Source organism: Zonotrichia leucophrys, chromosome 4, assembly GCF_028769735.1.
Source record: "Zonotrichia leucophrys gambelii isolate GWCS_2022_RI chromosome 4, RI_Zleu_2.0, whole genome shotgun sequence".
NCBI lineage: Eukaryota > Metazoa > Chordata > Aves > Passeriformes > Passerellidae > Zonotrichia > Zonotrichia leucophrys.
In genome coordinates, this window is record NC_088173.1 from 40,375,467 (window position 1) to 40,399,882 (window position 24,416).

Here is a 24,416-nt window from a genome sequence, read left to right on the forward strand (position 1 = left end):
TGAAATACATTTATTTAAACTCTCATAATCACTACCTGCAAGACCAAACTTGCTCTTTCCAAACTATGGGTGCAAAGCTATCTCAGGGTTTTCTACTGCAACAAATGAAATTTAATAGAATGTAGCATTTAACTGAGACTTTACTTTTAAATAACTGCTTGAGAAAAACACTTCCAGCATGACCACAAGCTTTGTCACTCAAGCAGTAGCTATTTATTAAGTATAACTAATAATTAAAATAATAGATTTTAGTAAGTAAACACTACACACATCTATAGCCACACTGATGCCTAGGTTAGACACACTGGGCTGCAACAAGGACATAGAATGAAAATAGTCCAAACAAAAATATTTAGTTTCCCAATTACTATGAAAATCAATACACAGACCATTCAGATAGCATAAAGAGGCTGCAAATAATCAAAGCATGTGGATGACACAAAAAATTCTGTAGCCTGTTCACTTCCATGTTTCTTTCAAGGCTAAGCGACTTGGTGTATAACTGTAACTATTATATACAAGTGCATCTCATCCTTTCCACATACGGAAGAGGAAAAAGTACTTTAAAAATGGAAACAATTTATATCAAAAGGAGTTATTTTTGAAGCATTATGAATATCACTTTTAATCCTACCTTGTTTAATGCTAGCCAACAAACATGTCAGGTAAGACTGACCAGCCAGGCACAAATGAAAATGTAAGGAGCCCAGGGGGTCTCAAGACCTCTCTGGCTCTTATAGATCCTCAAGGCAGGTCAAGCAAGAGGTGAGGGAACTGACTGCACTGAAAATTTCTATCCCTTGAATTTCAATCAAAGGCTGAGTGAAAAAAGCACTCAGAGCTGAAGAAATAATTCACATGTGTTACCTCCTTCCAAAAACTTTACTACTTCCTGCCAGTTTTTTAAATCCTTATACGTGGAGCATCCCAGTCCTAATTTAATTAACTCTAAAATATCTCTTCTTTTTCTGCTGGATAGAGAAGCAGAATCAGCAGGTAAAATTACAATCTACCCTGTAATGAAGACTAAAAGACAACAACAAAGTCAAATATTTTTCTGGATCAGAACCCAGCTGAATATTTTTCATGTCTGTTTGTAAGCATTGTAGTAAATATGTAAGCTAAGACAAAGGGCAATAAATCTCCATTCATCACATCAAACTCCAGGCTGAATGGAATCAAAGGAGTGCCACACCTCCCAGATAATTGCAGTAAGCACTTGCTTATGATAATTTTGCTCATTTACTCCAACAACACAAGCAGGTCACAGTGTGAGCAGAGATGTGAGAACTAATAGGTAACTGATACAAACAGGTGGCAGGAGTGGTGCTCCTGTCATTTAATGCTCCTTTCCCCAGAAGGAAATAGTGCATCCTTTCATGGGACAGGCCTGATGCCCAGGCAGGCTGATTCCATTGAGCAGTGGTGCCTGCCCTCACAGGAGGCCCTGCCTCTGTTGCACACTCCTACCATGGGTACCACCCCAGGAACAGACCAAGGCATGGGCTTGGATGCATTGCCAAGTCCATATCTCCTCAGCCATTAAATCACTGTACAGTCCCTTAAATACAGCCTTCTTAATTCCAGTTCCATACAGGGGTATTTTTATACAGATTTGCAATTAAAACGAGACCAAAATCAAACATTTATTTGGCTTTTCCCACTGTTCCTGTGCTGTACAACACCGAACATGCCATTTGTGCAGCACAGAGAGACAACTCAAAGATGGTTTCTAAGGTACTTTGAATGCTGCCTGAGTGAATTTGTTACTTACCAAATACAGCACATGGAAATTTACTGCTCTGTGACAGTTATGTTATAACCATTTTACCCTACATTTTAAAACTCATCACAGCCACAACAAAGACTGCTGCCCAACCTGCCAAACCCAGACTGATCATTTTCCCAGCTATTTAGTAAACGTTAACTATGTTATAAATACAAGTTGTGTTTATACTCCGTGAAAGATTCACTGTTGCCAGGGTTCTCCAGCTAAGCTAGAGCTGAAATATGCTATTAACTCCCACCATGACCAGACCTAAAGAAGAGGCCAAAAATGCTTTCTCTGGGATAAGATATCAGATCTGCTACTGCTGTCATGAAACTGGGGTCACGTAAACTAAACATCCTTGTAACTTCTTCTGGGCACAGAAGTCTTTCAAACTGTAAATATTTAAAAATAAAGTAAGACTCATAAGAGATAGACCTAAGATGCATAAAACTTACCCAAAGATATTAATCTTAAATAACATTTAAAAGCTATTATCCATTAAATAATTTTCCCATATGCCTTAAAACTGAAAATAAAGGAATTATCTTTATATATATAATCAGAAGTGGCACATTCAAATACCAAGCCAAATGCTATGTCGAAACTGATTCTTCATAATTTTTGAAACTCCTGAGTTCATATGGAAATGAAATATCACCAATAGAAAGAAAGGTGCCAAAAAATGGAGAAAGCTTGCTTCCTAATGTTAAACAGAGGACCTTCATGTAACAAAAAGGCAGCTTCTCTTCAGAGGAAGAAGTACAATACAACAGAACCATCTAAGGCTAAAAGCAAATCACTCTATGTTATTATTTAATGGGACTTATTCTTGTGGTTTTAGAGATATTATTGCTAATTTAAAAATTATTAGTCCTCCTTAATTGCTGACTTCAAAGATCATATCAGATGGTTTTGTTTTGTTTTTCAAATGTGGCTTTTTGATAAGCATGGTATAAAATTCAGGGTGCTTCTTGAAGGGTAGAGAAGTACAAATCCTATATACAAGTACCATTTGTACTTCCTGTAAAAATCAAGGATGCATTCTCCAAATAATATTTCATCTTCCTGCTACTAACTTTGTTTCTTTTCTTTGCTTTTATCCAGTGTTTACACTAACTACATAGGGATATCAGTGGAGAAATGCACTTTTAAGTAATAACTGAGGGCAGCCCACATTCATGTCGTCCTTTCTTACAGTGAGCCAGAGACAAGAGAAATTTCTGTTTTTCTGACCAACACACTGATGAAATACCCACCAATCAGTCCTAGATACAAATTATTTTGTATGCACTGTGCTTCAGCTCCTAATCAGTCACTTGTCTGAGCGACTTAGATCTAATTCTACTTTTTTTTTCACTCCATTCTTGGACAGCTATGGCAAAAAGAGAGCAGAATTTGTGATAAGAAGGTGCTGTGAATTCTCTCCAGAACAGCTGGATGACATTTGTCTGTGCTAAATGACTCCTTGCCCCTTCCATCCCGGAGAAAAAAGAGCCCTTCCACAGCAGATCTTGTGATTGGGAGTTCCACAGATCAAAACATGGTGCTCAAGAGCAAGTCAACAAAAGGCAGTGACACAGCAGAGCTCTGCTGGCAATGCAGTGTTTTTCACCAGGATATTTACCGCTCGCCCACTGAACAGCAACTTCCCTCTGCAGCTGCCACCTCCTTCAGCAAAACACACAAGGAGCAGAGTCAATGACAGCACTACCAAAATGCTTGGAGGGGAAGAGGAGGAGGAAGGAATGGTCTCTGCAGGAAGAGCAGTGCACCAATATGCCAGCAAGGGTACTGGATCCCTTGCCTTGCTTCTCCTGGCTGCAGCTCCCTTCCCCCACTGGCTGCGACTCAAACCCCTTTCTCTTGATCTACTCCCCTCCCCCTGAGATTTGCCTTTGAATTATGCAAGCTTTGCACTCCCCAGGGTTTATCTGCCAAAAGGTAGCATGTGGCCCATGGTTTGCATTTTAGTTTAAAATTTTCTATTATGGCAGTCAGATCCTTTCAAAATACTTTACTTCCTTTATTCCCATAGGCAGAAAGAATGGCAGGAAAAAATTGTTCACAGCAGTATAAGAGGATGTAAAAGTTCTACGTTTTCAGTTAGAAAAAAAAAAAAAGTGGAATATGGTTTTAATCAAGCAGTTTTCCTTCCTAGACGAGTACTTCCTTCTTGCAATATATATAACCTGACTGCCTATAAAAATAAAGGTGCCAGTCGGAGCCATTTAGGAGACCTAAGGAAATTCTGCATTAACCTACACCCCTCCACTCCTCAGTGCCTTCCACCATTGTTCTGTGTGTGGCCTCTTTGATGAGTCAGGTCACCAGTACCCATGTAGATATCTGAGAAGATACCTCAGAAACACGTGCATCATAGGCCTCTCATTGCTGATGTGGTACAGGCTCAGCACTATCTGTGTGGAGAAATTGCCAAGGTTTAAGCACTTGCTATTATTTCCATATGATACCTAAAAGCCTCCATAACTTGCAGCTCTCAGAATATACAGCAGCTTCTCTTTGGTTTAGGTTTGCAAATAAAAATACTTCATCTACTACTAAAGACCCAAACCTGAATCGTATCAAGAGGAAAAAGCTAAAATCATTTTTGAAACCAAGAAATCCAGTTTAATACTTGCCTGATAAAAAGATACTCAGTCTGAGGTGCTGTGGCTGCCTAAAAATACTGTAAATTGTCCACATCAGAAATTCATTTGAGTTCTAACCAGGAATTTGGTGGAGAAAAGAGGAGATATTTTTTGGAAGGCTGACTGAAGGAGAAAAATAAATGCTGATTGAAGCTGCTTGGTAGCACAGAATGTTAACACAGGTCCTCAGGGAGGCAGATTAGCAAGCAGGAAGAAGGTGAGGCTGTCAAAGGTGCATGATAAATTCATTTAGCACATAGATATAGAATGATTATGCACATAGAAATACACACAAACAGATTTTTCATTACTTTCATCTCTTCTCATAAGTAAAGCCACAGTAAGTCACCATTGGTGATAAGTCATTAAATTTCTGCAGTATCACTATTGCATCAGAGCTGATCATATGTGCCATTTAAAATTACATGTTCACATTTACATAATAATAAATAGACTGTACAAAACACATGTAAATGGCAAGGGATACTTAACTAAACAGGAGACCTTTCACTGTTTTAGTGGCATGCTTAAAAATCCTAACTAAAAATATTCTATTGGGCAAATCCTTCTAGCAACTCAGAACAAAAGTGCTACAAGACACAATTCATTCTGCTGTCTGCATTCATCAGTGTGTATTTCTGACACCATCAGTAGCGTTTCAAAATTCTGCTGCTGCTAAGCTACTCCACACTATTGTGAACTCAACAACACTACAATTCTCCCTCTCCTGTTTTCATTTTTTAGTCAGTTCAGGCAGCACAGAACAATCAAAAATAAGAAACATTGTAGCAAAGTACTATAAAAAAATGTGGCAAATTCAAAATATTTGGTAACAAAGTGAATGCCTTGCTGAGATGATCCACACTTCCAAATATTTGTAACTCCCCTGATCCTAAATTTTTTCAGGGTATAACAATAGTAAATCAGATCACAATAAATGTGATAGAAGAACTGTTCAAGAAAAAATTAAATCACACAAAAATTGTGTATGGAGACTGCTACTTTCACCAGTGTTACTTCAATTATTAGTTTAATAAATAAAGGTTCAATGATGGTTCATTTAATAGCAAAATTTAGAACAATTTACATACAATACCCAGCCTAAATTTCAGCTCACACTTTAACCAATCACTTCAAGAGTCTAATAAATACTCCCAAAAGGTAAGAATAATTCCATGCCAACGTAGAGTGAACAAATCCACTATCAGTGAATTGAAAACACGTCACAGTGAACATCTAGTAGATGACTCTTGGGTCAACAATTTTTCCAAATCCAGATATTTTTTCTTGTAAGCCACGTGTCCCAGTATCCCTCTTCTTAAATCAACTAATGGTATTTATGTGCAACACATGTGTTTTAGGTTTAAATAGACTAAGATGCAGTTTTCAGACTGATGGCAAGCCATGTAATGACAACATTGAGCCATCACTTTGGTATTAAGCCAGTGCCTGTGTCACCTCTAAATAAAACAGTTGATAAGATTCATATTGCTTTGTTTTCATGGACTCTGAATATTTTATAACAAGGTACTACTTACATTCATTCTATAATTAATAAACTTGCAGCTATACTTGGTACCAATAGAGTGTCTGAAGAGAGGACATAAAATCAATCAAAAATCTATTTCAATCATGCCACCCTGCCCTTATTTAAACAGCTGGTTTAGGTGGTAGAGGAGGAACTTTCAAACACACAATATTCTGTGAGATACTTTGGCAAATAGATTTTCTGAATGATGCTGAGTCTGCTGAGTAAAGCTACTGATCTTTGCAATGCTGAAATATTTTCTTTTGCATCTGAAGAACACAGGCCAGGTTATTTTAATTTGATAGCAAAGCTAATGAAAGTATCTGAGGCTACAAAAGTCTGATGCTTGCTACATATGCAAGACTGCACTTAACTGTTAAAAAGTAAAGTAAAAAAAAAAGCAGAAGTAAATTCAGAAGCACAAGCCAAATCAAGGTTGTTCACTGCCTCTAAGATCCAGTATCAGGGAATAAAATGACTGAACTCAGCAACTGAAGCAATCCTTGAACTTTTATTTTTATATTGGCATCCAGCTTGGGCTGAAATCCAGGTGCACAAAGTTTAAGAACAACTTGCATCCTTGTTCTACTAATTCTGCATGCTGTGACAACTGGTTCAGGCACCTTGCATTTAACTGGCCTGTGGCCAAACCACAAGAAAACACAAAGAAACTGAACATTCACCAGAAGCCTTGAACAATGTGGAGTCTTTACAGTTTCAACACTGCAGTGGTAAATGAAGTCTTTTCTGTATTTATAAAGTACAAACTTACCTCTCTCAGTACAGAATCTGTTATTGAACTTAAATTAACAGCTCCTTCATAAGTCAAATAGTAGAATACATTCAGGGACCTAACAGCTTCTGGCCCTTGCTGTTTGTAGCCAAAAATCAGATCAATCCACTGGTGAAGCTGGCAGGAGACAAACTCACTTTCTAATGCCTGTGAAAAAAACACACACAAAACAAAAACTTGAGTTTGCCAGATAGTCATCATTTTGTAGCAGCAGGAGCATTTTGTTTTATAGCATGCCAAATTATCTTAAGTCTACATACAGAATTGGTAAGAGTATTTTAGACATTCTATCCAGAAAAAGGTGGGCCTTGTGATAGATACCAGAGTCTCATGCCCCACCTCCCACTTACAGAGATCTCACTTTTTAAACTTGTAATAGCAGGAAAAAAAGAAAAAAAAAACAGTAAGTGGAAAATATTTGTGCATTTACACACAGATAGCCTATGTTTTTATGAACTCTCAAAATGAAATTGTGCTGACTTGTGTGATCTGCATGCTGAATAAAAACAGCAGGATTATCTAATTCTGACAGCCAGAGAGAAGACTGACAGAATTTGTGAAACAGGACTAACTAGCTAGGGATGCTAGGGTAAAAGATTTTTAACAGGATGGAAATATCAAACTGCCACCACTTTCACGTGTTTCTTGTGTACAAACCTATACAAAGTGCTATGCTGAATGATTAAGCTGCTTTTCTGAAGATGTTAACCAGTTACAACCCAGTCACCAAGACAAGAGCATCCAAAAAGCACTATATTTAAAGGTAACCTAAAATCATTGCCATCTAAAGAGCTAATTTATGTAGATTAAGCCACTACCAGGATTTCTTTTTCCTATTTTATACAGAGAATTCAATGTATTTCTGATTTGAATTACCAAATGAAAAAACATAACAAACAGATATTCTCTTCATCTAGCAAAATGAATGGCATTTTCCTTGCAAAGGAAATTCCTAATTTTGAGCAGAGGAAGTTGAAATTAATCGGGAAACCAAGGAAATCACTCTGCAATTTGCACACAAAAATGATGGGTTTGTTTCATTAACCGATGCCTGAAAACAACATTTAAATTGACACATAAAACCAGCAATTGTCTTAATTTGTGTGGCGCACTCCACACAAAAGCCCTAAATATGTTCAAATTAGAGCAAGCTGCTTGATTGTCACTGCAGTCTCATGTCATATTAATGCATGACAAACATTAAACCATACACTTAAATGGCAATTTATATCATCTAAATGTTTACTGCCACTCCAGATCATCACTCATTTAAATGTGACTTTCTGACAGCTAATTTCAGTTAATTTTCCTCGATTCACTTAATTAGAACTTTCAATCAAGAAAAGACCTGTACATATCTTAGATATCATATCATTCTTTTTTTATTATTACTTTTATTAGGATACTGAATTGCTGAAAGCATTCTTTAAAATGAATCACCACACAGTAGAGTATCTGTTGCGATGATCATATAGCAGTACCTTACAACATATATGCTTAGCCGGGACTTTTTTTCCTTTTTAATTTAAAAAACACCCAATATTTAGACGCAGACACACAATTAAAACTATAAAAAACCACAAGCAGGGCAATTAAAAATTAATGACTTCAAAATTGTTTAATAAGATAAAACCAGTCAGGAGTCTCATGAGTGTCCATAATACTGCAATGTGCAGCCATAAAATTCTACACGGCTCAGCAAATTACAATAAGAATTAATTTTCATGGTATCCTGCTAAAAAAAAGAAATTAACCCTGGAACATACTTACTGTTATCATCATAACTATTTAACACCAAGAAAACAAGAATGTTAGGAAATAGAGATTTTTTTTATAGGTACATAAGTAAATATTCAGAATGTGTTGAAGTTGTTCATATTCTCCTTTTTTACAAAAGCTAGATTTTCCATGAGTCATATTACCCTCACAAAGCATTTGGACTTGAATAATTAAAGGAATTCCACTGTGAGCTCCTTAGATTAATGGCTGTACAAATCTGAATTTGTTTTCCCTTTAAAAGCAAAACTATAACACTTTGACTTCTCAGGGAATGGTTGGGACCTACCCTGATCTCACTTTTGTTTTTTCAAATTTGAAGTTATTTTGCATTTGAAATTTTTACAGATTCTAAAGCAGATTTTTTTTTCCTTATTAAGTAATTTTAAAATCTTCTTAGCTGCCAGATCCCAAGTGAAAGAGATAACTGAAAACCAGCTACAGTCAGCATCAGGACCTTGAAGGACAGACCAAACAGCACACAAATTCAAAGGCCATATAAGCTTGCCTGGTATTTCATGTTCACAGTTAAGCTCTTGGTTAGAGGGAAGTGCTAATGCTATGACATAATCAATGGGGGAACAATAATTAACAGCTTGTCTAATGACTAAAGAACAGAGTTCCAAGGAAAACAACACCATGTGCTGGATCAGCATGACACACTTTGCACCGGTATATTTAAGTATGGGTCCTCCTTGAGAAAGCATCTGAGAAATAAAGACATGGCAACTTGCAGAAATATTTGGTTATAAAAAGAAGGGTGTTTGCACTGTTGTTTTTAAACACTGCTGTTAGCATTCACCTCTTGCAAACCTAAGCCAAGCCTATTGATGGTTCAACATTTAGGATTACTTCAGCCTCGACTTCATTTAGGACAGGCAGCGCTCGTTAAGGCTCGAGTTAAACCCAGCACGCAGCCCTGGGACATGAACACCATTCCGTGCTGCTTCTGGAGCAAAGCAAGGAATCGCCAGCACCCCAGGGCAGAGGGAGCTCGTTGCTCACCCTGTGCTCTGAGGGCAGTATGTATGTACAACAAGGAAATCCCCAAAAATGTCCAGCATATAAACCAATACCCAAACCATTGGGTTACTGTAAAATGAATCAAGGACTAATGCCCAATTGTTAATGGATCAAACAAGCCCATGGAAAGGCAGTCACATGAAGCCACACACAGATTGTCAATTCTGTCCACAGGGGACTCATATTAACTTTGACAAACTGTCTTGGGGCTGATATCTGTTTCTTTAATGAGATCTATTAGGCAGAGACTAAAACACTTGAGATATGCTAAAAAGTACAGTATACAGATGTCAAACACAAACACCTATTAGTAACTTTCATTTCTCTATTCCCAAGGTAGAAACACTTCAGACACATCAGCAAATAGAAGCTTTGATCTAACTAAGAAATTTTAGTTTATTCATAAATACTTTTTGAATGCACAATCACTAAATATGTGCAATCAAAACTATCTCACTATTTTATGAGCATCTTTTTCTGTCCTGTTTTTTGAAAGAATCGAACAGAGAATAATTTACTGCTGGCAACCAAACACTAACATCAGTCTAATACTAATACAAATGATTTGGTAGAAAAAGGATGGAACAACAAAAACATAAAACTAGCAGACTGGGAATGATTTTTCCTTTGACCAGCATAGATTTTCTAAAGATTTATCATGATTTACTTTCCCAAACAATATTATACCTTTGGAATCAAGATTTTTAAGTCTGAAGTAACTACTACGGCTTTGGCCCTCTACTTTTATTTCTGCTTTAGATTTTATGCAGTGACATACAGCATAAGAAGTGATGTCTATTAAAAATGAACATATATTGTGCTTGAGTTTGGGATGTTCTAACGCTGAAATTAGATGAAAGGTTTAACTGCAGATTTTTTCATTAGCACAGATATATATTCATAGTCAAGCTATTCAGAAATAAATTACAGACTTCCTTGCCTTATTCCTATGCTGATTAAGCAGAGTAATTCTGAAGCACAGCATAAAGCATGCATGCAACGCTTATTTGAATGACAGAAAAAGTGTCCAACCCATACAAAATGAGGTTTATGAAATGTTAAAATGAAAGGAGAAACTTTGTTGAGAAAACAAAATTGCTTGTACATGAATAATCTTTCCTATTTATTCAATTGGAAGAAACAAACAAACAAACAACCAAATTAACAAACTCAGGAATATACTTCACCAGCAAGTAAGAAATAAATCTCAAGTAAAAATAATTGCCTGTTACCTTTAATGGACTAAACATTTTAATTCTCCTTTGGAAGGATTTCCTCTGAAATGCTTAAAATGGAGTCTCTTTTATGTTCCACTTGAAAAATATTTATGTATGAACAGAAAAGCACGAATTAGAATTTCACACATTTTTTAGCAAAACCACAACTTTCAGGTGAAAAATACTCTTCTTAAACACGACAAAAAACCTGCATAACTGCAGGTAAGGACTTTAATATGTGTTCTGGCTTAGAAATACGTGTGTGCACATTCATTCAAAACAAAACCCCAAACCCACCAAAACTAAACAACTGGAATGATGTTTGCATGTTCAGGCTTTCAGACACAAGTTGGTAATACTGCCTTAACATTGATATATGACCTTTGTAAGTTACAATGAAGAAGGCTGGTTTCTTCAGCCTAATTAGAACTGTTTCAAATTTTCTTGCTAAATATATGATAGAAAGTCCTTTCAACTTTTTTTTTTTTATTCTAGAGTTTCTTTTCACATCAGCCTTGTTCCAATCAAAATATGTTTTGAATTAAATTATTTTGATTCAATATGGGGATCACATTTCACTTCTAAGATTTAAAGTTCGAAAAGGAAAAGTTTAGGCTGTTCAAACAAAGCAAATGCAGCCACTTTGCGGAAAGCTATTCACATTTACCAAGACTGACAAATTGTTTGTGTGCACCATTAGGTCTAGTTTCTGCAATAGTTGCCAGATTTCCTGTCCTCCTAATAACATATTAACTCTACAAGTGCTGGCTTTATCTTTAGAGGTTTTTCAGTAACCTCTTGGATTTAAAAAGTAAATTATGAAATCCGCTTTCACCCAGTGACACTGTTTGATCACAGGGGTACGCACAGCTGAGAATAAAGATGTATATAAAGTTATTCCAAAGATACAGACTTCAGGCCTGCCTTGAGGATATCAGAAGGAAGAGGACAGCAAACGTACTAAGTAGAAAACTGACTCCATGTTCTGCATGAGGCAAGACAAATTTCAAATGGATGAAAGGGACATCAAAACAACTTACATGATTGGTGGTTTTTTACTTGGTAAGTAACTATTTCAACCAAATGCATTTAGTTTTGCTTACTGCATTTTACAAACTGTTTTAAGCATGAGATACTCGAAAAACTGAGCATTACTTACAGAAAAAAATTAAAATAACCATTTCATTTTTCCTTTGTGTGTGCCTGTGTTACAGAAATGCACTGCCAATTCTTCATTACTGTTGTAACAAAAGTGGAAACTTTATTTCTCTACTTGGTTAATGATACCAGGATAAAGTACTCTGGAAAATACAGTCCTAATAAAACATTTAGGTTAGTTGCTTTACTGAAGATAACTGATCTCATAGAAAAAAAAGGATATCAGCAATTTGAGAAGCTCGGACACAGGAGATCTATGGAAGATTAATTTCCATTTTTCTGTTCCTTCTTCTCTGTATTTAAGATTAAGCTAGTAAGTATTAACAAAAAAGGAAATTTGCATAATAGTGTGACTTACTGAAACCTTTTAGCAAGGTATAGTCTGCATGAGCAGCATGTAAACAAAGAAAAATATTTTGCAATGCAATTATTCAAACTCCTATCTGAATTAATGTTATTATTACCAAAATAAGACTAGCATGTTTAGCCAAAAAATCTTAAGCGTTTTTTTATCTTTTGGTCATTTCTATATTGAGTCTACAACAGTAATTTTGCAGTTTAAATGGAAAAGTCAGACAGCTGCTACACATTTTATAAAATGAAAATTGCATGTCCTTTGAAATTCAGCTTTATTCTCAACTGAAATGTCTATTATTAGGTGCCAGGAATAAAAGATTTTTAAAATATTAAAAAACTGCATGGGAGCACTTGTAGTTACTCTTTCCATCAAGGGCAGTGATCACTTTTAAAATATTTCTCAGTATATCCTTGATAACCTGCAAATTTGAGAGTAATATTTAAAGGCAGAAGTGCTACAATCTTCCATGAGCAGTTTATGAACAGAACAAATGATGCATTTTTATTCCTAAATTTTAAAGTTTGAACATCTACCTTAGGTGTTGCCTTACCTCAGTTGTTCACAAATTCATGGCTGTTACAACCTACAAAAAAAAGAGTGGGCAAAACCTGTCTCACCCACTGGCTCCATCAGTAAAGAGATGTTTTCCAAAAGGTGTCCCAAGAATGGCCCTGTCCCAATAGTCTGGTTCCTTCACACCAAGACACAGAAAAGGTACAGAACCGGTAAGAACAAAAAATGATCAGGAGGCCTTTATTGCATTCTCTACATGAAAAATAATTTATAAAAGCCATAATTAATTGCAGTTGTGAAATCACACAAATGGCCATTGTTATTCATAACTCTGACAAGAGTGCTGTATGTGGCTGGCATCTGTCCTCCCCCAGAGACATACAGAACATCTAACTCTGGCTAGTCCATAACCTTTTTTTTACTACAAAGTTGGCAACAAGCAAATATTGATAGCACCAGTAGGTATTGCTGAGTTATTGGCCATCTCCACTTTCCCCCACCAGATCCCTGAATTTACTGTCCACATTTAAAACATCTGCTATGCTGTTAAGAGGATTCTCTCCCACAGAAAAGTCATCAACATCCTGAGGCCAAGACAGGGAATGAAAACTCTTTCTGATAATTCTCACACACAGTACCAAAAACAGGCAGGAAGTTCCCTCCTCCCTGAAATTCAGCAATTCCTGTCCCAGTTCCTCTAGTACTTGTTTGCATGAAGACTGACAGCCTGGATCTGGAACCTATTACCCATGGAAGCACAGGCTGTTAACCACACAGCTGACAGTTGGCTCAGCCAAATTAGTTCAAATGAAGTTTTGTGTTTTAAATAAAAACCCAAACCCCAACCACCAAAATCCTGCCACATAGGACTCCATTTCACAGTGCAGTGCTGTGCACTGGTTGTCTCAGCATCCCACTCTGCCACAACAACCTATTTTCCCCTCAGAAGTCTAATGCAGGGACATTGCTTCCAATGCTTTAGCTCACTGGCATTACTTCTAGCCAAGGGACTTCTGTGTGACACCTCCTTGAGCCTTGTGATCACAGTCTGAATGTCAAGTGTTAGCACAGACAAACTGAAAGGTCAGAGGACTCCACACTTCTGAAAGGATGGTAAACAGTCATTGAGCTTTTTGTGTTACAGATTCTTTCCCTTTAAGAGAGAGGTGCAAAATACACACCACAAAACTTCAAACCGTGCAACATTTGCTTAAACAAATGTTTTGAGGCTGTATGAGCTTTTTAAACACTGAAGCTTCAAACAGACCATATTAAGAAATTCAGGGAAGTACTAGGGTACTCTTAGCAGTGGCATTTTGATTTTAGCTTGCTTACATTTACTGAACTTACAAGTAACAATCTTAATGCAACATACAAACTCAGTGACTGCAGTGAAGGTCATGAAGTTCTAGAAAGCATCAAAACCATGAATTCAGCTTGCATCACTAAAATTCAAAAAAGGATTTATGTGAACACAGATCAAGCCACATTTGAAATGGTTTTCAAATCAGTATTTAGGCTGCCACCCCACTGAATCCTCAAAGTTTAAGCCTAAGCATATTGTTTGGTTAATGACAGAACAATACACTTCAAACTGTAAGAAACTACTGATTTTTTTATGCATTTTACATTTAAACTGCCTGTACATTTCTTCCTTCCTAACACTTACTCTGTGAGCCCTAAAAGTGAACTGTTGCTTTATTTCTGCACTCTGTTTCAACAGCTTGCAGCATTTATGCTGTGCTTTGATGTGTCAGTTGTATACCCCATTCACAAGAGCTGTAATGATCAACAAGTATTAGTATGCATGTAAGAGGAGACAGAAATGGTTGCAAACACGTGGTCTTCAAATCACTGCAAACAGCACAAGCAAACATCTTAGAGGAGTTGTAGAGACTAATCTAATTTGTCTTTGAAGCCAGTGGTGGGGGGCAAAAAACGCTCCAGAGAAAGTTGTTAAAGATTAGGAAATGGTATGACAAAAGGTCAAGGAATTTAAAATTTAAAACACAGTTTAGATGCAAGTCAGGCAGAAAGGTAATTTCAGTCTTGTCATTTGACTTGTCTGCTAATTCACAGAACTATTCTAAAGCTTTTGGGGAACAGAACAGATTTACAAAGGCAATTAGGGTACCACATCTGAATAAATCAGGCTGCCACAGAAATAGGAAACAGCATTATATCATCACATGGGACAAATGTGTAACTTTTGGGGCTGAAGTGCCCAGCAAGAACAGGATTTGCTTGCTTGAGATGACTATAAACAGTGAAACCTTGATCTCTTATAAAGCCATTCTGAGGGGCTGTTTAGGATGACACTATGAGGTGTGTTTGGCAAGTACTTCAGACTCCTTGAAGCTGGCATTTAATTGGAATGACAAAGGAGAATCATCATTTGACTTTGAGAATGACAGAGAAAAGAAGAACTTGTGCAGCAACGACCTTCAGCATTTAAAGAAAAATAAACAGATTTGTGGAATATACTATTTGGAAAATGAAATGCTCATTGCAAACTTGCTCAGACACAGCAGGTTCCCATTTAACATCTTGTTCTGGCACACTTGCATAACAAGCTATCCAGGCTGTTGGGAAGTCTGGATCCATTCAAACTGGTGCTCAGGGTGGCTCACCGATCAAATACCCTGGGGCAAGGGCTCCCAGTTTCCTGATTAAGGAAGACCCTGCTCCAATCCTGACTGTGTCATTCCCTCTCCCAGTGGATCCACTGGGGTGTCTCATGCTCCCTGGGAGGAGGCTGGCTAGCACTGGAATTCATAACAGAACAAAAAGCTCTTAGGAGTGAAGTTCAATGCTTGAAAGAAATCAATCTGAAAATGAATTGTATTTATAAATTACTTCTTAAAATATCCATCCTTAGAAAACACAAAATTTCTGATTTTTTTATTCTCATTTCATGATGTATTGCATGTTGAGTTTCAAACAGCTTTATTCATAATACTTTCTCGTAAATATTTTTTTCTAGATTTTATTTCCTTCTTTCACCTAACCAGCCTCAAATTTCCATAGACAGCTGTACACAGAAAGACAAGTGATATATTGAGTATATTGAGCATGCTCAGGAAACCAAGGCATAAACACCTCCAAGTGCAACAGACAGTCTGCAGCCAGTCGAGAGCAAACTTTTCATAACCTTTATATTACTCTGCCATGAACCATGCTAGTGGGAAGGGCACAGGAGATGAATACTATGGAACATTCAGAGGTTGAATGCTGAAAAAGCATCTGGTCAGTTATTAACATTTTTATTAACTACATATTCTCCTCTTATAAGCTAAATAAGATGGTAGAAAACTCTAGAATTTTTCCCTTATACTAACAACATAACTTTTTCTTCACAGATGTGCTAAAAAAACCCCTAACATTTAGAAATAAAGTAAAAATATACTGTTGTAAAATTATATTTAACTCCCATCTTCCAAATAACCATTTAATTCAGAAGCTGAACTCCCAGGACAGCTCTTACTCTTTGAGGGGAAACAAGCAACTATCTATGTTGTTACTTCCCAGGATGCAAGAAAAAAGGCCTACAAAAACACACACAAACAAAAAAAAAAAGGCAGCACAATATTATGCCATGTTTTAGATGTTTTAGGGCAGCAACAACCAAATGACAAGGTTTTAATCAAATAGCAGTCCAGTAAGCCTGTGGAGTGGCATGCAGCTTTCTTACCCAGAGGATGCTAAGCACAAGGACACCATCGAGTCCTTGTTCCACCAGAGCTCTACTGGCCCTGTTGGCCACTTACTCAAGATTGGGCTCAGCGATCCTTGTGGGTGCCTTCCAACTGAGAACATTCTGTGAAACTGTGACTTTACCCAGAGAAATTAAAGGAGCCCATCGCTATACAGTACCACCACCTTCACACCACAGGGCGCTTACTGCTGCAGGTAATGTCCAAATTCAATGCCACCATAGGTCCCTCCTCCAGCCTCTGTCACCTCAAATGTGCAGGTCCCCCCTCCAGCTGTGTCACCTCAGTGCCACCGCAGGTCCCCCATTCCAACCTCCATCACCCCCTGCCAAAGGCACCTCTTCCAGCTTCCATCACCCCAGTGCCACAGGTACCAGCCCCCATCACCTCAGCTTTGCCCTGCAGAGCATACGGGAAACCAGCTCTGCATTTCAATTCCACCCTTTATTTCCACTACCCCAGGCATGTGCCAAACAGCAAAAATCCCTTTTTTGCAGCGTTTGGAAAGGCTGCGAGCTGGCGGGCGGGGCAGCCGGGGATGCCTCCCCTCAGCGCTCCGGCGGAGCCGCCGGCAAAGCGCTGCGGCCGCTGCGGGCCCCGGCGGCTCCGGGCCCGTGCCCAGCGCCGTTCCCGGCCAGGGAGGGGTTAAGGGGCGCGGGGATGCGCTGGGCGGGGAAACAGCCCCGGCTCTAATGAGGCGCTCCCGGGGACCCCGCGGCGGCTTTCAAACCCGGCCCGCTCCAGACGGGGCCGGCCCGCCACGGAGCGGGAGTGACGGGAATAAATGCCCGCAGTAATGAACTCTGATTGGGAAGCACCTGACTGGAAAGGGAGACGAGGAGCCGTGCGGCAAGGGGAGCTTTGCTGTAGCGCCATGTTTGTGTGCGATAGGAGAACTCTGCCTTTCAAGTAGGTACGTGGGGCACTAATGAAAAGCAGCTCTCGGCCCAGGGCCTCCCCATTCACTCTCAAAGGGGCAGAGAAGAAAAGCTTCAAAGTAGAACCTAATTTACTTCATCCAAACCCGGCTCTGGGCAGCCTGCAGTTTGTACTGACACCGCGACAAAATATTGGCCAAGAAAGAGAAGGGTCGCCTCTTTTCAGAGGGAGGTTAAACATTTTAAAAGCACCTGCAAGCTGTTGGTCTGATTTTTTTTTTTTTTTTTTTTGTTTTGGGTTTTTTTTTGTTTATTTTTCCAGTTTAATTTTATTTAAATACAGCTATTAAGGCCTTCATCAAAAAAAGCAACGTTTTCATTTTCCATGCCCAACTTGCCAAATTTTACTAAGCCTGAACACATTCCCTTCCCTCTAGTGGTGGGAACTTAATTTTTTGCCAATGTAAAAACAAAACCAGCAATTACACACAATTTTTTTTCCTTTTCTTATTTTTTTTCCTTTTCTTTCTTTTTCTTTTTTTTTTTTTTTTTTCTTTGTGGGGAATAGATTTGGCAATCTCCAGCAGCCCTTAGGCAGGAAACACATTTGCTGTACGCTGGCTCTCTGTGCCATGGGATCTCGCCACTTGATTTTACAAAGCTGAGCTCCAAAGAGCGAGGGCATTACTGCCTGCTGTTTTACAAGCAATCAGCAATTCATTGTGCCAGTGCTGTCCTGTACCTGCTGAGTAAATGCTCTAAAAAAGTTCCACTAACTGCCCAGAAACAACTACAGTATGGTAGCAAAAGCAATTCACCAAATGTTTATACTGAGCCTCTGATTTATTTGACAGCTTTACACCTTCAAGACATGATATAATTAAATGTTTTGACAATGGAACAAAAATTGTATAAATTAGAAAGTCGTTAAAGCTGTACAGTATCTAAAATGAAAACATAGTGAGCCTGTAAAACACGATTTCTAAAATGCTTCTATAAAATAGACAAAATGTGTTTAACTTTTTTTATCCTTAGACTTTCTGTCTGACTACTGTACTAAACTGTTATACATCTAAAAAATTCTTAATTTAGTCACTCTATGAATGCCATTTGAGAAGATTACAAATGCAATTCTGTGTTATTTTAGAAAGGCAAACAAATCATAGCTTAAGCAGAAATAGCAGACCCAAAATATGACACTGTTTAGAAGTTAAAATACTGTGCATTACCTTAGTTTGTGTCAATTGCTGTTATTTTGATTGTTTTGAAATATAAATCAACAGCTACCACAATGTCTTAGGGGACAACTAACAATGCTGTGATGTTATTCCTACCCCTCCAAGGCACTCAGTTCAAGCCTCAGACAAAATTTTGTGCCTCTGTAGACCAGCAAGATGCAAGCTGGCACTTCTTATCACAGAGGGCACACAACACACCAGAAATGCCAAAAATGTGATTCAGAATGTGAAAAACTCACTGCTGCCCATGCCTGTGTCCAAAGGCCAGCCCAGGAGAACGCCAGAAATGACCAGTCATGTTCCAAATGAAAACAAGCACGTTAAAAATCAAATTTTAAAATTGAAACAAATGTCCATGAACTACAACTGCTCACTCTAAGGTCAGTTCGTATCTTTTAAATGCAGTTTCATTATCATTTTTGGTAGTATGTGTATAAAATGTGAGCTTATTGCTAGCCTTAAAAGCTAATTGTTTAAACAATGTATAATTATATAACCATTATTTAAACATTAAAGCCTTTAAGCAACTATGCAAAAACATTTAGAATCAACTCTGTAATGCAGCTGAAGAGCACTGTTGTTCTAAAGGAAACTGTAATCCAGCAAAAGGTAACAATGACCAGTTGTTTATAAAAACCACTGAAATGTTTGGGAACTAGTTCACATTCTCATGCTCTGTTTATGTTTCCATTCATCATCCTTCTCCTTGAGAAGATAGCTCAAAAGGAAGAACGACTAGAGAACAAAATTTTGTTTAAATTACACATGGAGACATCAGGTAATTTAACAAATCGAGACAAAAAAGGGATGCTTGTGTATAGCTAAAATCATTATTGCATTAAATCATTTTCTCCTCTCTCTCTCCCTCTCTCTCTGAGGGACCCATCTTTGCAGTGAGGTTTACAGTTATTTTGTATATTCAGCTCTGCCAAAAACTTTGAACTCACAAGCGAAGAAAAGGAACCAGAAATACAATCCAAATGTAGAAGTACACAATGTATAAATGTTACTGTAGCCTTGTCAATCAAAGAACAGACACAATCTTTGTTTAAAACCTGTATCTTAATGATTGACTCCCACCCTCTTCACACTTCTCTTCCATTGCACTGTAACACAACACAACACAACATAATTTGATGCCCATAGAAAATAAATTGGTGGCAATGGGACAATTCCAGGACTGGTAGAGTGGGCAAATGGATAAGAGTTATTCATCAAACTGTTCATTAGGAGGAGTATGGCTGCAGTGGGCTCTGTTTCTGAATGGAAATCTCTTTTTTGCCCCACACTCATAAATTACTGAAGCCAGGTAGCATATTTCCATAATGATGTATGTGATAAGTGAATGTGGGGAAACTGTTTTCCCTTACATCCTTGTGGAAGATGGTTCAGGAAGCTACCATTTTGTTTAATCAAATGTTTGGGTTTCAATCCCAGATTCTGTTCCGTATCTGCCTTCCAACTACCATGGGTTTGAAAAGAATGATGAAAAAAACCTGAGAATCAAAAAAAAAAAATAGCTGGAGCTCCTTGGAAAGAACTTATTCTCTATTTCATTATTGGTACAAAAGTACGAAATAACTGGGATAACTGTAAATAGCCACATTTGAAAAATGTTCATTATGTGACAAGCTGGCAAGAATTCTTGCCACACGAGGATTAGACAGGGTGTGCTTGCTTGCTACAAAACCAAAGTAAAATGAACTTCTCTGACTGGTCCCATTGCTGTTTTGCAGTATTTAATTTGGGGAGCAGACCAGAGGACGGCTGAGCACTGTAGGTTGAGTTCATCAGAATATTCCAATTGTTTGTTAATGTAATGCTAGAAGCCATTTATTAATCCTTCATCTTACAGTGTTCTCAGTTCACTAAACACCCTTTTTTTTCCCCCAGCATGTAAGTAAATTAAAGTGGACATTTTATAATTAAGCAAACAAACATCAAAATAATAAGCTTTTATGCAGCCATCCCAAGCAGTTGGATTTTTTTGTTTTTATGAAATGTAATAATGTAGTATGTCCTACTACTACTTAGCTTGCATGTACATATACTAGAATCTTATTGGAAACATTGTTCTGTAGTAATATAAATCTTACTACAGTCATTCCACCTAAAAAATGTTATAAATTGTTTTATAATTAATTGTAAAGTTTTAGTTTAAAAAAAGCAATTCCTTATCTCTCAAAACAAACTTATATTAGTGCAATACTGAGTCTGTTCCAGAGATCTGCTGACATGGAAATACACAGACATAAAAATTGCATCTTACTCAGAAAACTTTTAGAACAAAGTCTTTTGGTGATTTTATGTACGGCCCTTGCCACTGAGATGACAGAATTTGCTAGGCATATAATTCAATGTCATTCATGCCTAAATTCTTGTAAATGAGTTATGTTAATCCAACTTTTTATTCTAACAACCATCCTCTCCAGTTTCCTCTCATGAAGACAAACAATAAAATGGCCAGTGCTTTTCTCAGGCAAGAAAACTTAGACTACATTTCATTCTTTTGTACCTAACCTGGTCTTTATTCATCCTTTAATTGTGGCAATGTTGATGTTACTCCATTCATTAAATATTTTTGGAAAAATTCATCCTGCAAATGAGAACAAACACACAAAATGATCCCACACCTTTCCTCATCAGAAAATTAAATTTCGTAGCCTGCAGTGTTAATGAAAATGAGATGCAGAGATTCTGCTACCTAAAATCTTTCTCAAATTGCAAAGTGTTTGAATAAATTGCCATTCACCATTAAAAAAAAGTTACAACTCTGAAAATCAACAAAATTGTAGAAGTCTGAGAATTGATACTATAACATTCAGAATCACAAGTGCAGAAATTTCAAAAAGTTCTACTGGAGCATTTTTTGTAAATTTGCTTTAGCTTGAGCAAGCTCCCCTCCTGCTATTTACATACTAAATATACACATGATATAGTGGTAAAATCTAAAACTTCAATACATCCTTTAAAGTGTACATTCATAAAATCCCTAAGAAGGTAATCACAGGGACTTCTCATGTAACACAGTAAACACCTTAGAGGGCCTTACATATTTATGACACTTCGGCACTGTACACTCACACTAAACAAGCCCTTTAGTTTTCTTCTCTACAAAAATACACCAGGCTACATTATAAAGATTTATCATAGCACTACAGAAAATAAGGGAAATGTGTGATGATTTATTAGCCAATTAAATGCATAATTACTGATTTATCCTTCAAATTACCTATGAAAAGCCCTATTGTTGTGTGCTCAAATGAAATTCTTAGTGTAAGATTATTGGCAATACTAAAAACTCACAAGAAAAACGTCCAGCTTAGTGTGTGCACACAAACAGAGATGTAGAAGAAGACAAAAACCTTTTACCTGCAAAGATGAAAATGTGGAGGGGGAAACAGTATTATTATCATGACATGATGACAATTAAAATTGCATGGCTTCCTATTTGACATAATTATATCTGATTTTGCTGAAAGTTAAGATATTGGCAAAATATTTTTCTGGACATCAGAGGACTAAAAATACTAAAATGCATAAGGTTTTTTAAATCAACTTGTTAATTGTTGTTAATTTTTAAGTATTACAATTATCTTATTGGTCCCGGGCCATGAATATGTGTGAGAAATTCAGTATCACACTCTATGCACAAAAGGAAAAATAAAGCTACTTATAGGAAAGAGATTTCTGAAAAGCTTGTGACTCATTTATGGACTAAAATTTCATCAGCTGCTTCACAGTTCAGTGTTTGTTTCCCAGACACTTAATTGCCACTGGACAATAACATTATTGTTAGTTCTGCACAAAACTTCTGTGGGCAGTGAAAAACCTTCAAATGGAGAAAAGATTCAAAACTATCAGGAACAGAAAGGAATGGTGGCTGCCTAACCATGGAAATTCAGCAGAACCTGGTAGTACCTGCCAGGCACAAATCCTGTCTGACTGGCACCTACAATGTCAGGACTGTGGAAGAGGGAGGAAAGAAAAAGTTTGCAGAAAGTTTGCACAAGAAAATAAAGAAGAGGAAGGAGAGGGGCTACATTGCCAGCCCCTGAAAGCCACAATTCATTATTTCCAGTTACACAAAAGTTAAGAGGTGAAGATCATTACAAAAAATTTTGGGCCTCAAAATACAGTGCAATTTTTAATTGCCTAGGTAAATTTGAGACTTGAGAGTTCACATTTTCAACCATCTATCTATAGAGTTAGAAAACAGTTTAATTAGGAAACTGATGAATTACAAAAGCTTAAGCTTCAGCAAGCTAACATTTTCAAGGGCAACAGCTTAAAGAAAAACACAAACTATGGTAAAATTTGAAGTGAGAAAGCCTAGAGATTAAAAATGCAAAAATCTTACAGAAAAAGTTTACTGGAAGCCAAAAGTAAAAACAGATTGTAGACTAAAATTCAGTATATAACCCACAGATCCTTCTACATAAAACAGTGGGGGGCTCACATTATATTGAGTGAGATGTACACTAATGAATATTTTCAAAGGCCTTACGGCTGCTGTTCCACTGAAGGCAAACAAGCTGTTTAACACAGCTGGTAAAAAGCACAGAATTAACAGAAATATGAAAACAAGCAACTAGGTTTACATTGAGCCTTACGTTAATCCCCCCACACACACGGGTATTCAATGCAAATATTAACAATAGTAAGATTTCAAAAACTTGTTTCTTCTTTATAAAGGCCTTCATTAATTCCATATGCATAGAAATCTTGTACTTTTTTAATACCTAAATACCAAAAACTTCTCCTTTAGACAATTCCTAGTTTTGGCAAAACAAAATCAAAACCATGTCATACAGTAGTGTGTTTTCTGACTATGCAAAATGACTTTGGGTTCCTCTGATTAAACACTTCACAATAACTAATACATACAAGAAGGGAAGCTACTGTAAGAAACACGAGTATAATTTACACACAAACAAGAATATTCATTATATTCATAATACAAGTTTAAAAATATCCATAACATCCATGCCATTGGATCTGGTGAGGTAGCATATGCACACTGGTGGAGCTGCCTCAGCTGCAGTGTCACAAGGAGTATCTGGGAGAAGCTCAAGTTATGGATAAGGGATGAAGAGTAAGAAGCAATGGACATAAGCAGGGAGAAAAGCAGCAACTGGTTACAATCTCCAGCTAAGTGCTTTAAAGATCAACTTTCACATCACAATAATTTCCAATTCTATTCTGAGAAAAGCATGAGGTAGTGTTTAAGATCTTCGGAACACATCCTCAGCAGGACGAGGCCCTTTTAATGAAAATATACATACCTGTTTCTTTAGTACTTAAAAATAAGTACTACTTAATATAAAATAATTTTAGTGTCTTTTTAAATGTGCTTCACAGATGTCCCTTATTCTGACTTATCAAGAAGAACATAAATTAAGTTCAGCTCAAGAAATTACATGCAAGTGTTAATACTAGAGTTAGCAAAATACACTGACATATTTTATAGCTCACTGTGTATTACACCTTCCTAACTAGCTACATAAACTGAAAATGTGCAATATTTTTAATTAAGTAAGGAGACTACAGCCCTAGATGCTAAAAACATAGACTTTCATAAAACATGATGATTCAAGAATATTGGTAGGCAAAACTAGACTATGGAAAAATCTTTACGTATTCCTCCAAACACGGAGCAGAAATCAACTTTCTCTTTTCTCACAACCCACATGTGTCACTTAAGATTCCATACGCAGACTTTGGAGAGAATGTGTGTGTTTTTAGGACTACTACAGTATGCTAGGAAGCTACTGTTCCTCTGTATATTTAATATAAACCAGT

At 37.2% G+C, this 24,416-nt stretch overlaps 1 protein-coding gene across 2 annotated transcripts in view; it reads right to left on the minus strand.

Annotated features, from left to right (window-relative positions):
* Window positions 1-24,416, minus strand: part of LRBA (LPS responsive beige-like anchor protein) — a 369,174-nt gene that overhangs the window by 49,213 nt on the left and 295,545 nt on the right. For both annotated transcript variants that reach the window (XM_064711253.1, XM_064711252.1), the window contains exon 49: window positions 6,720-6,887. In XM_064711253.1, the coding sequence (XP_064567323.1) occupies window positions 6,720-6,887 (168 nt within the window). The remainder of the gene's footprint in view (window positions 1-6,719; window positions 6,888-24,416) is intronic.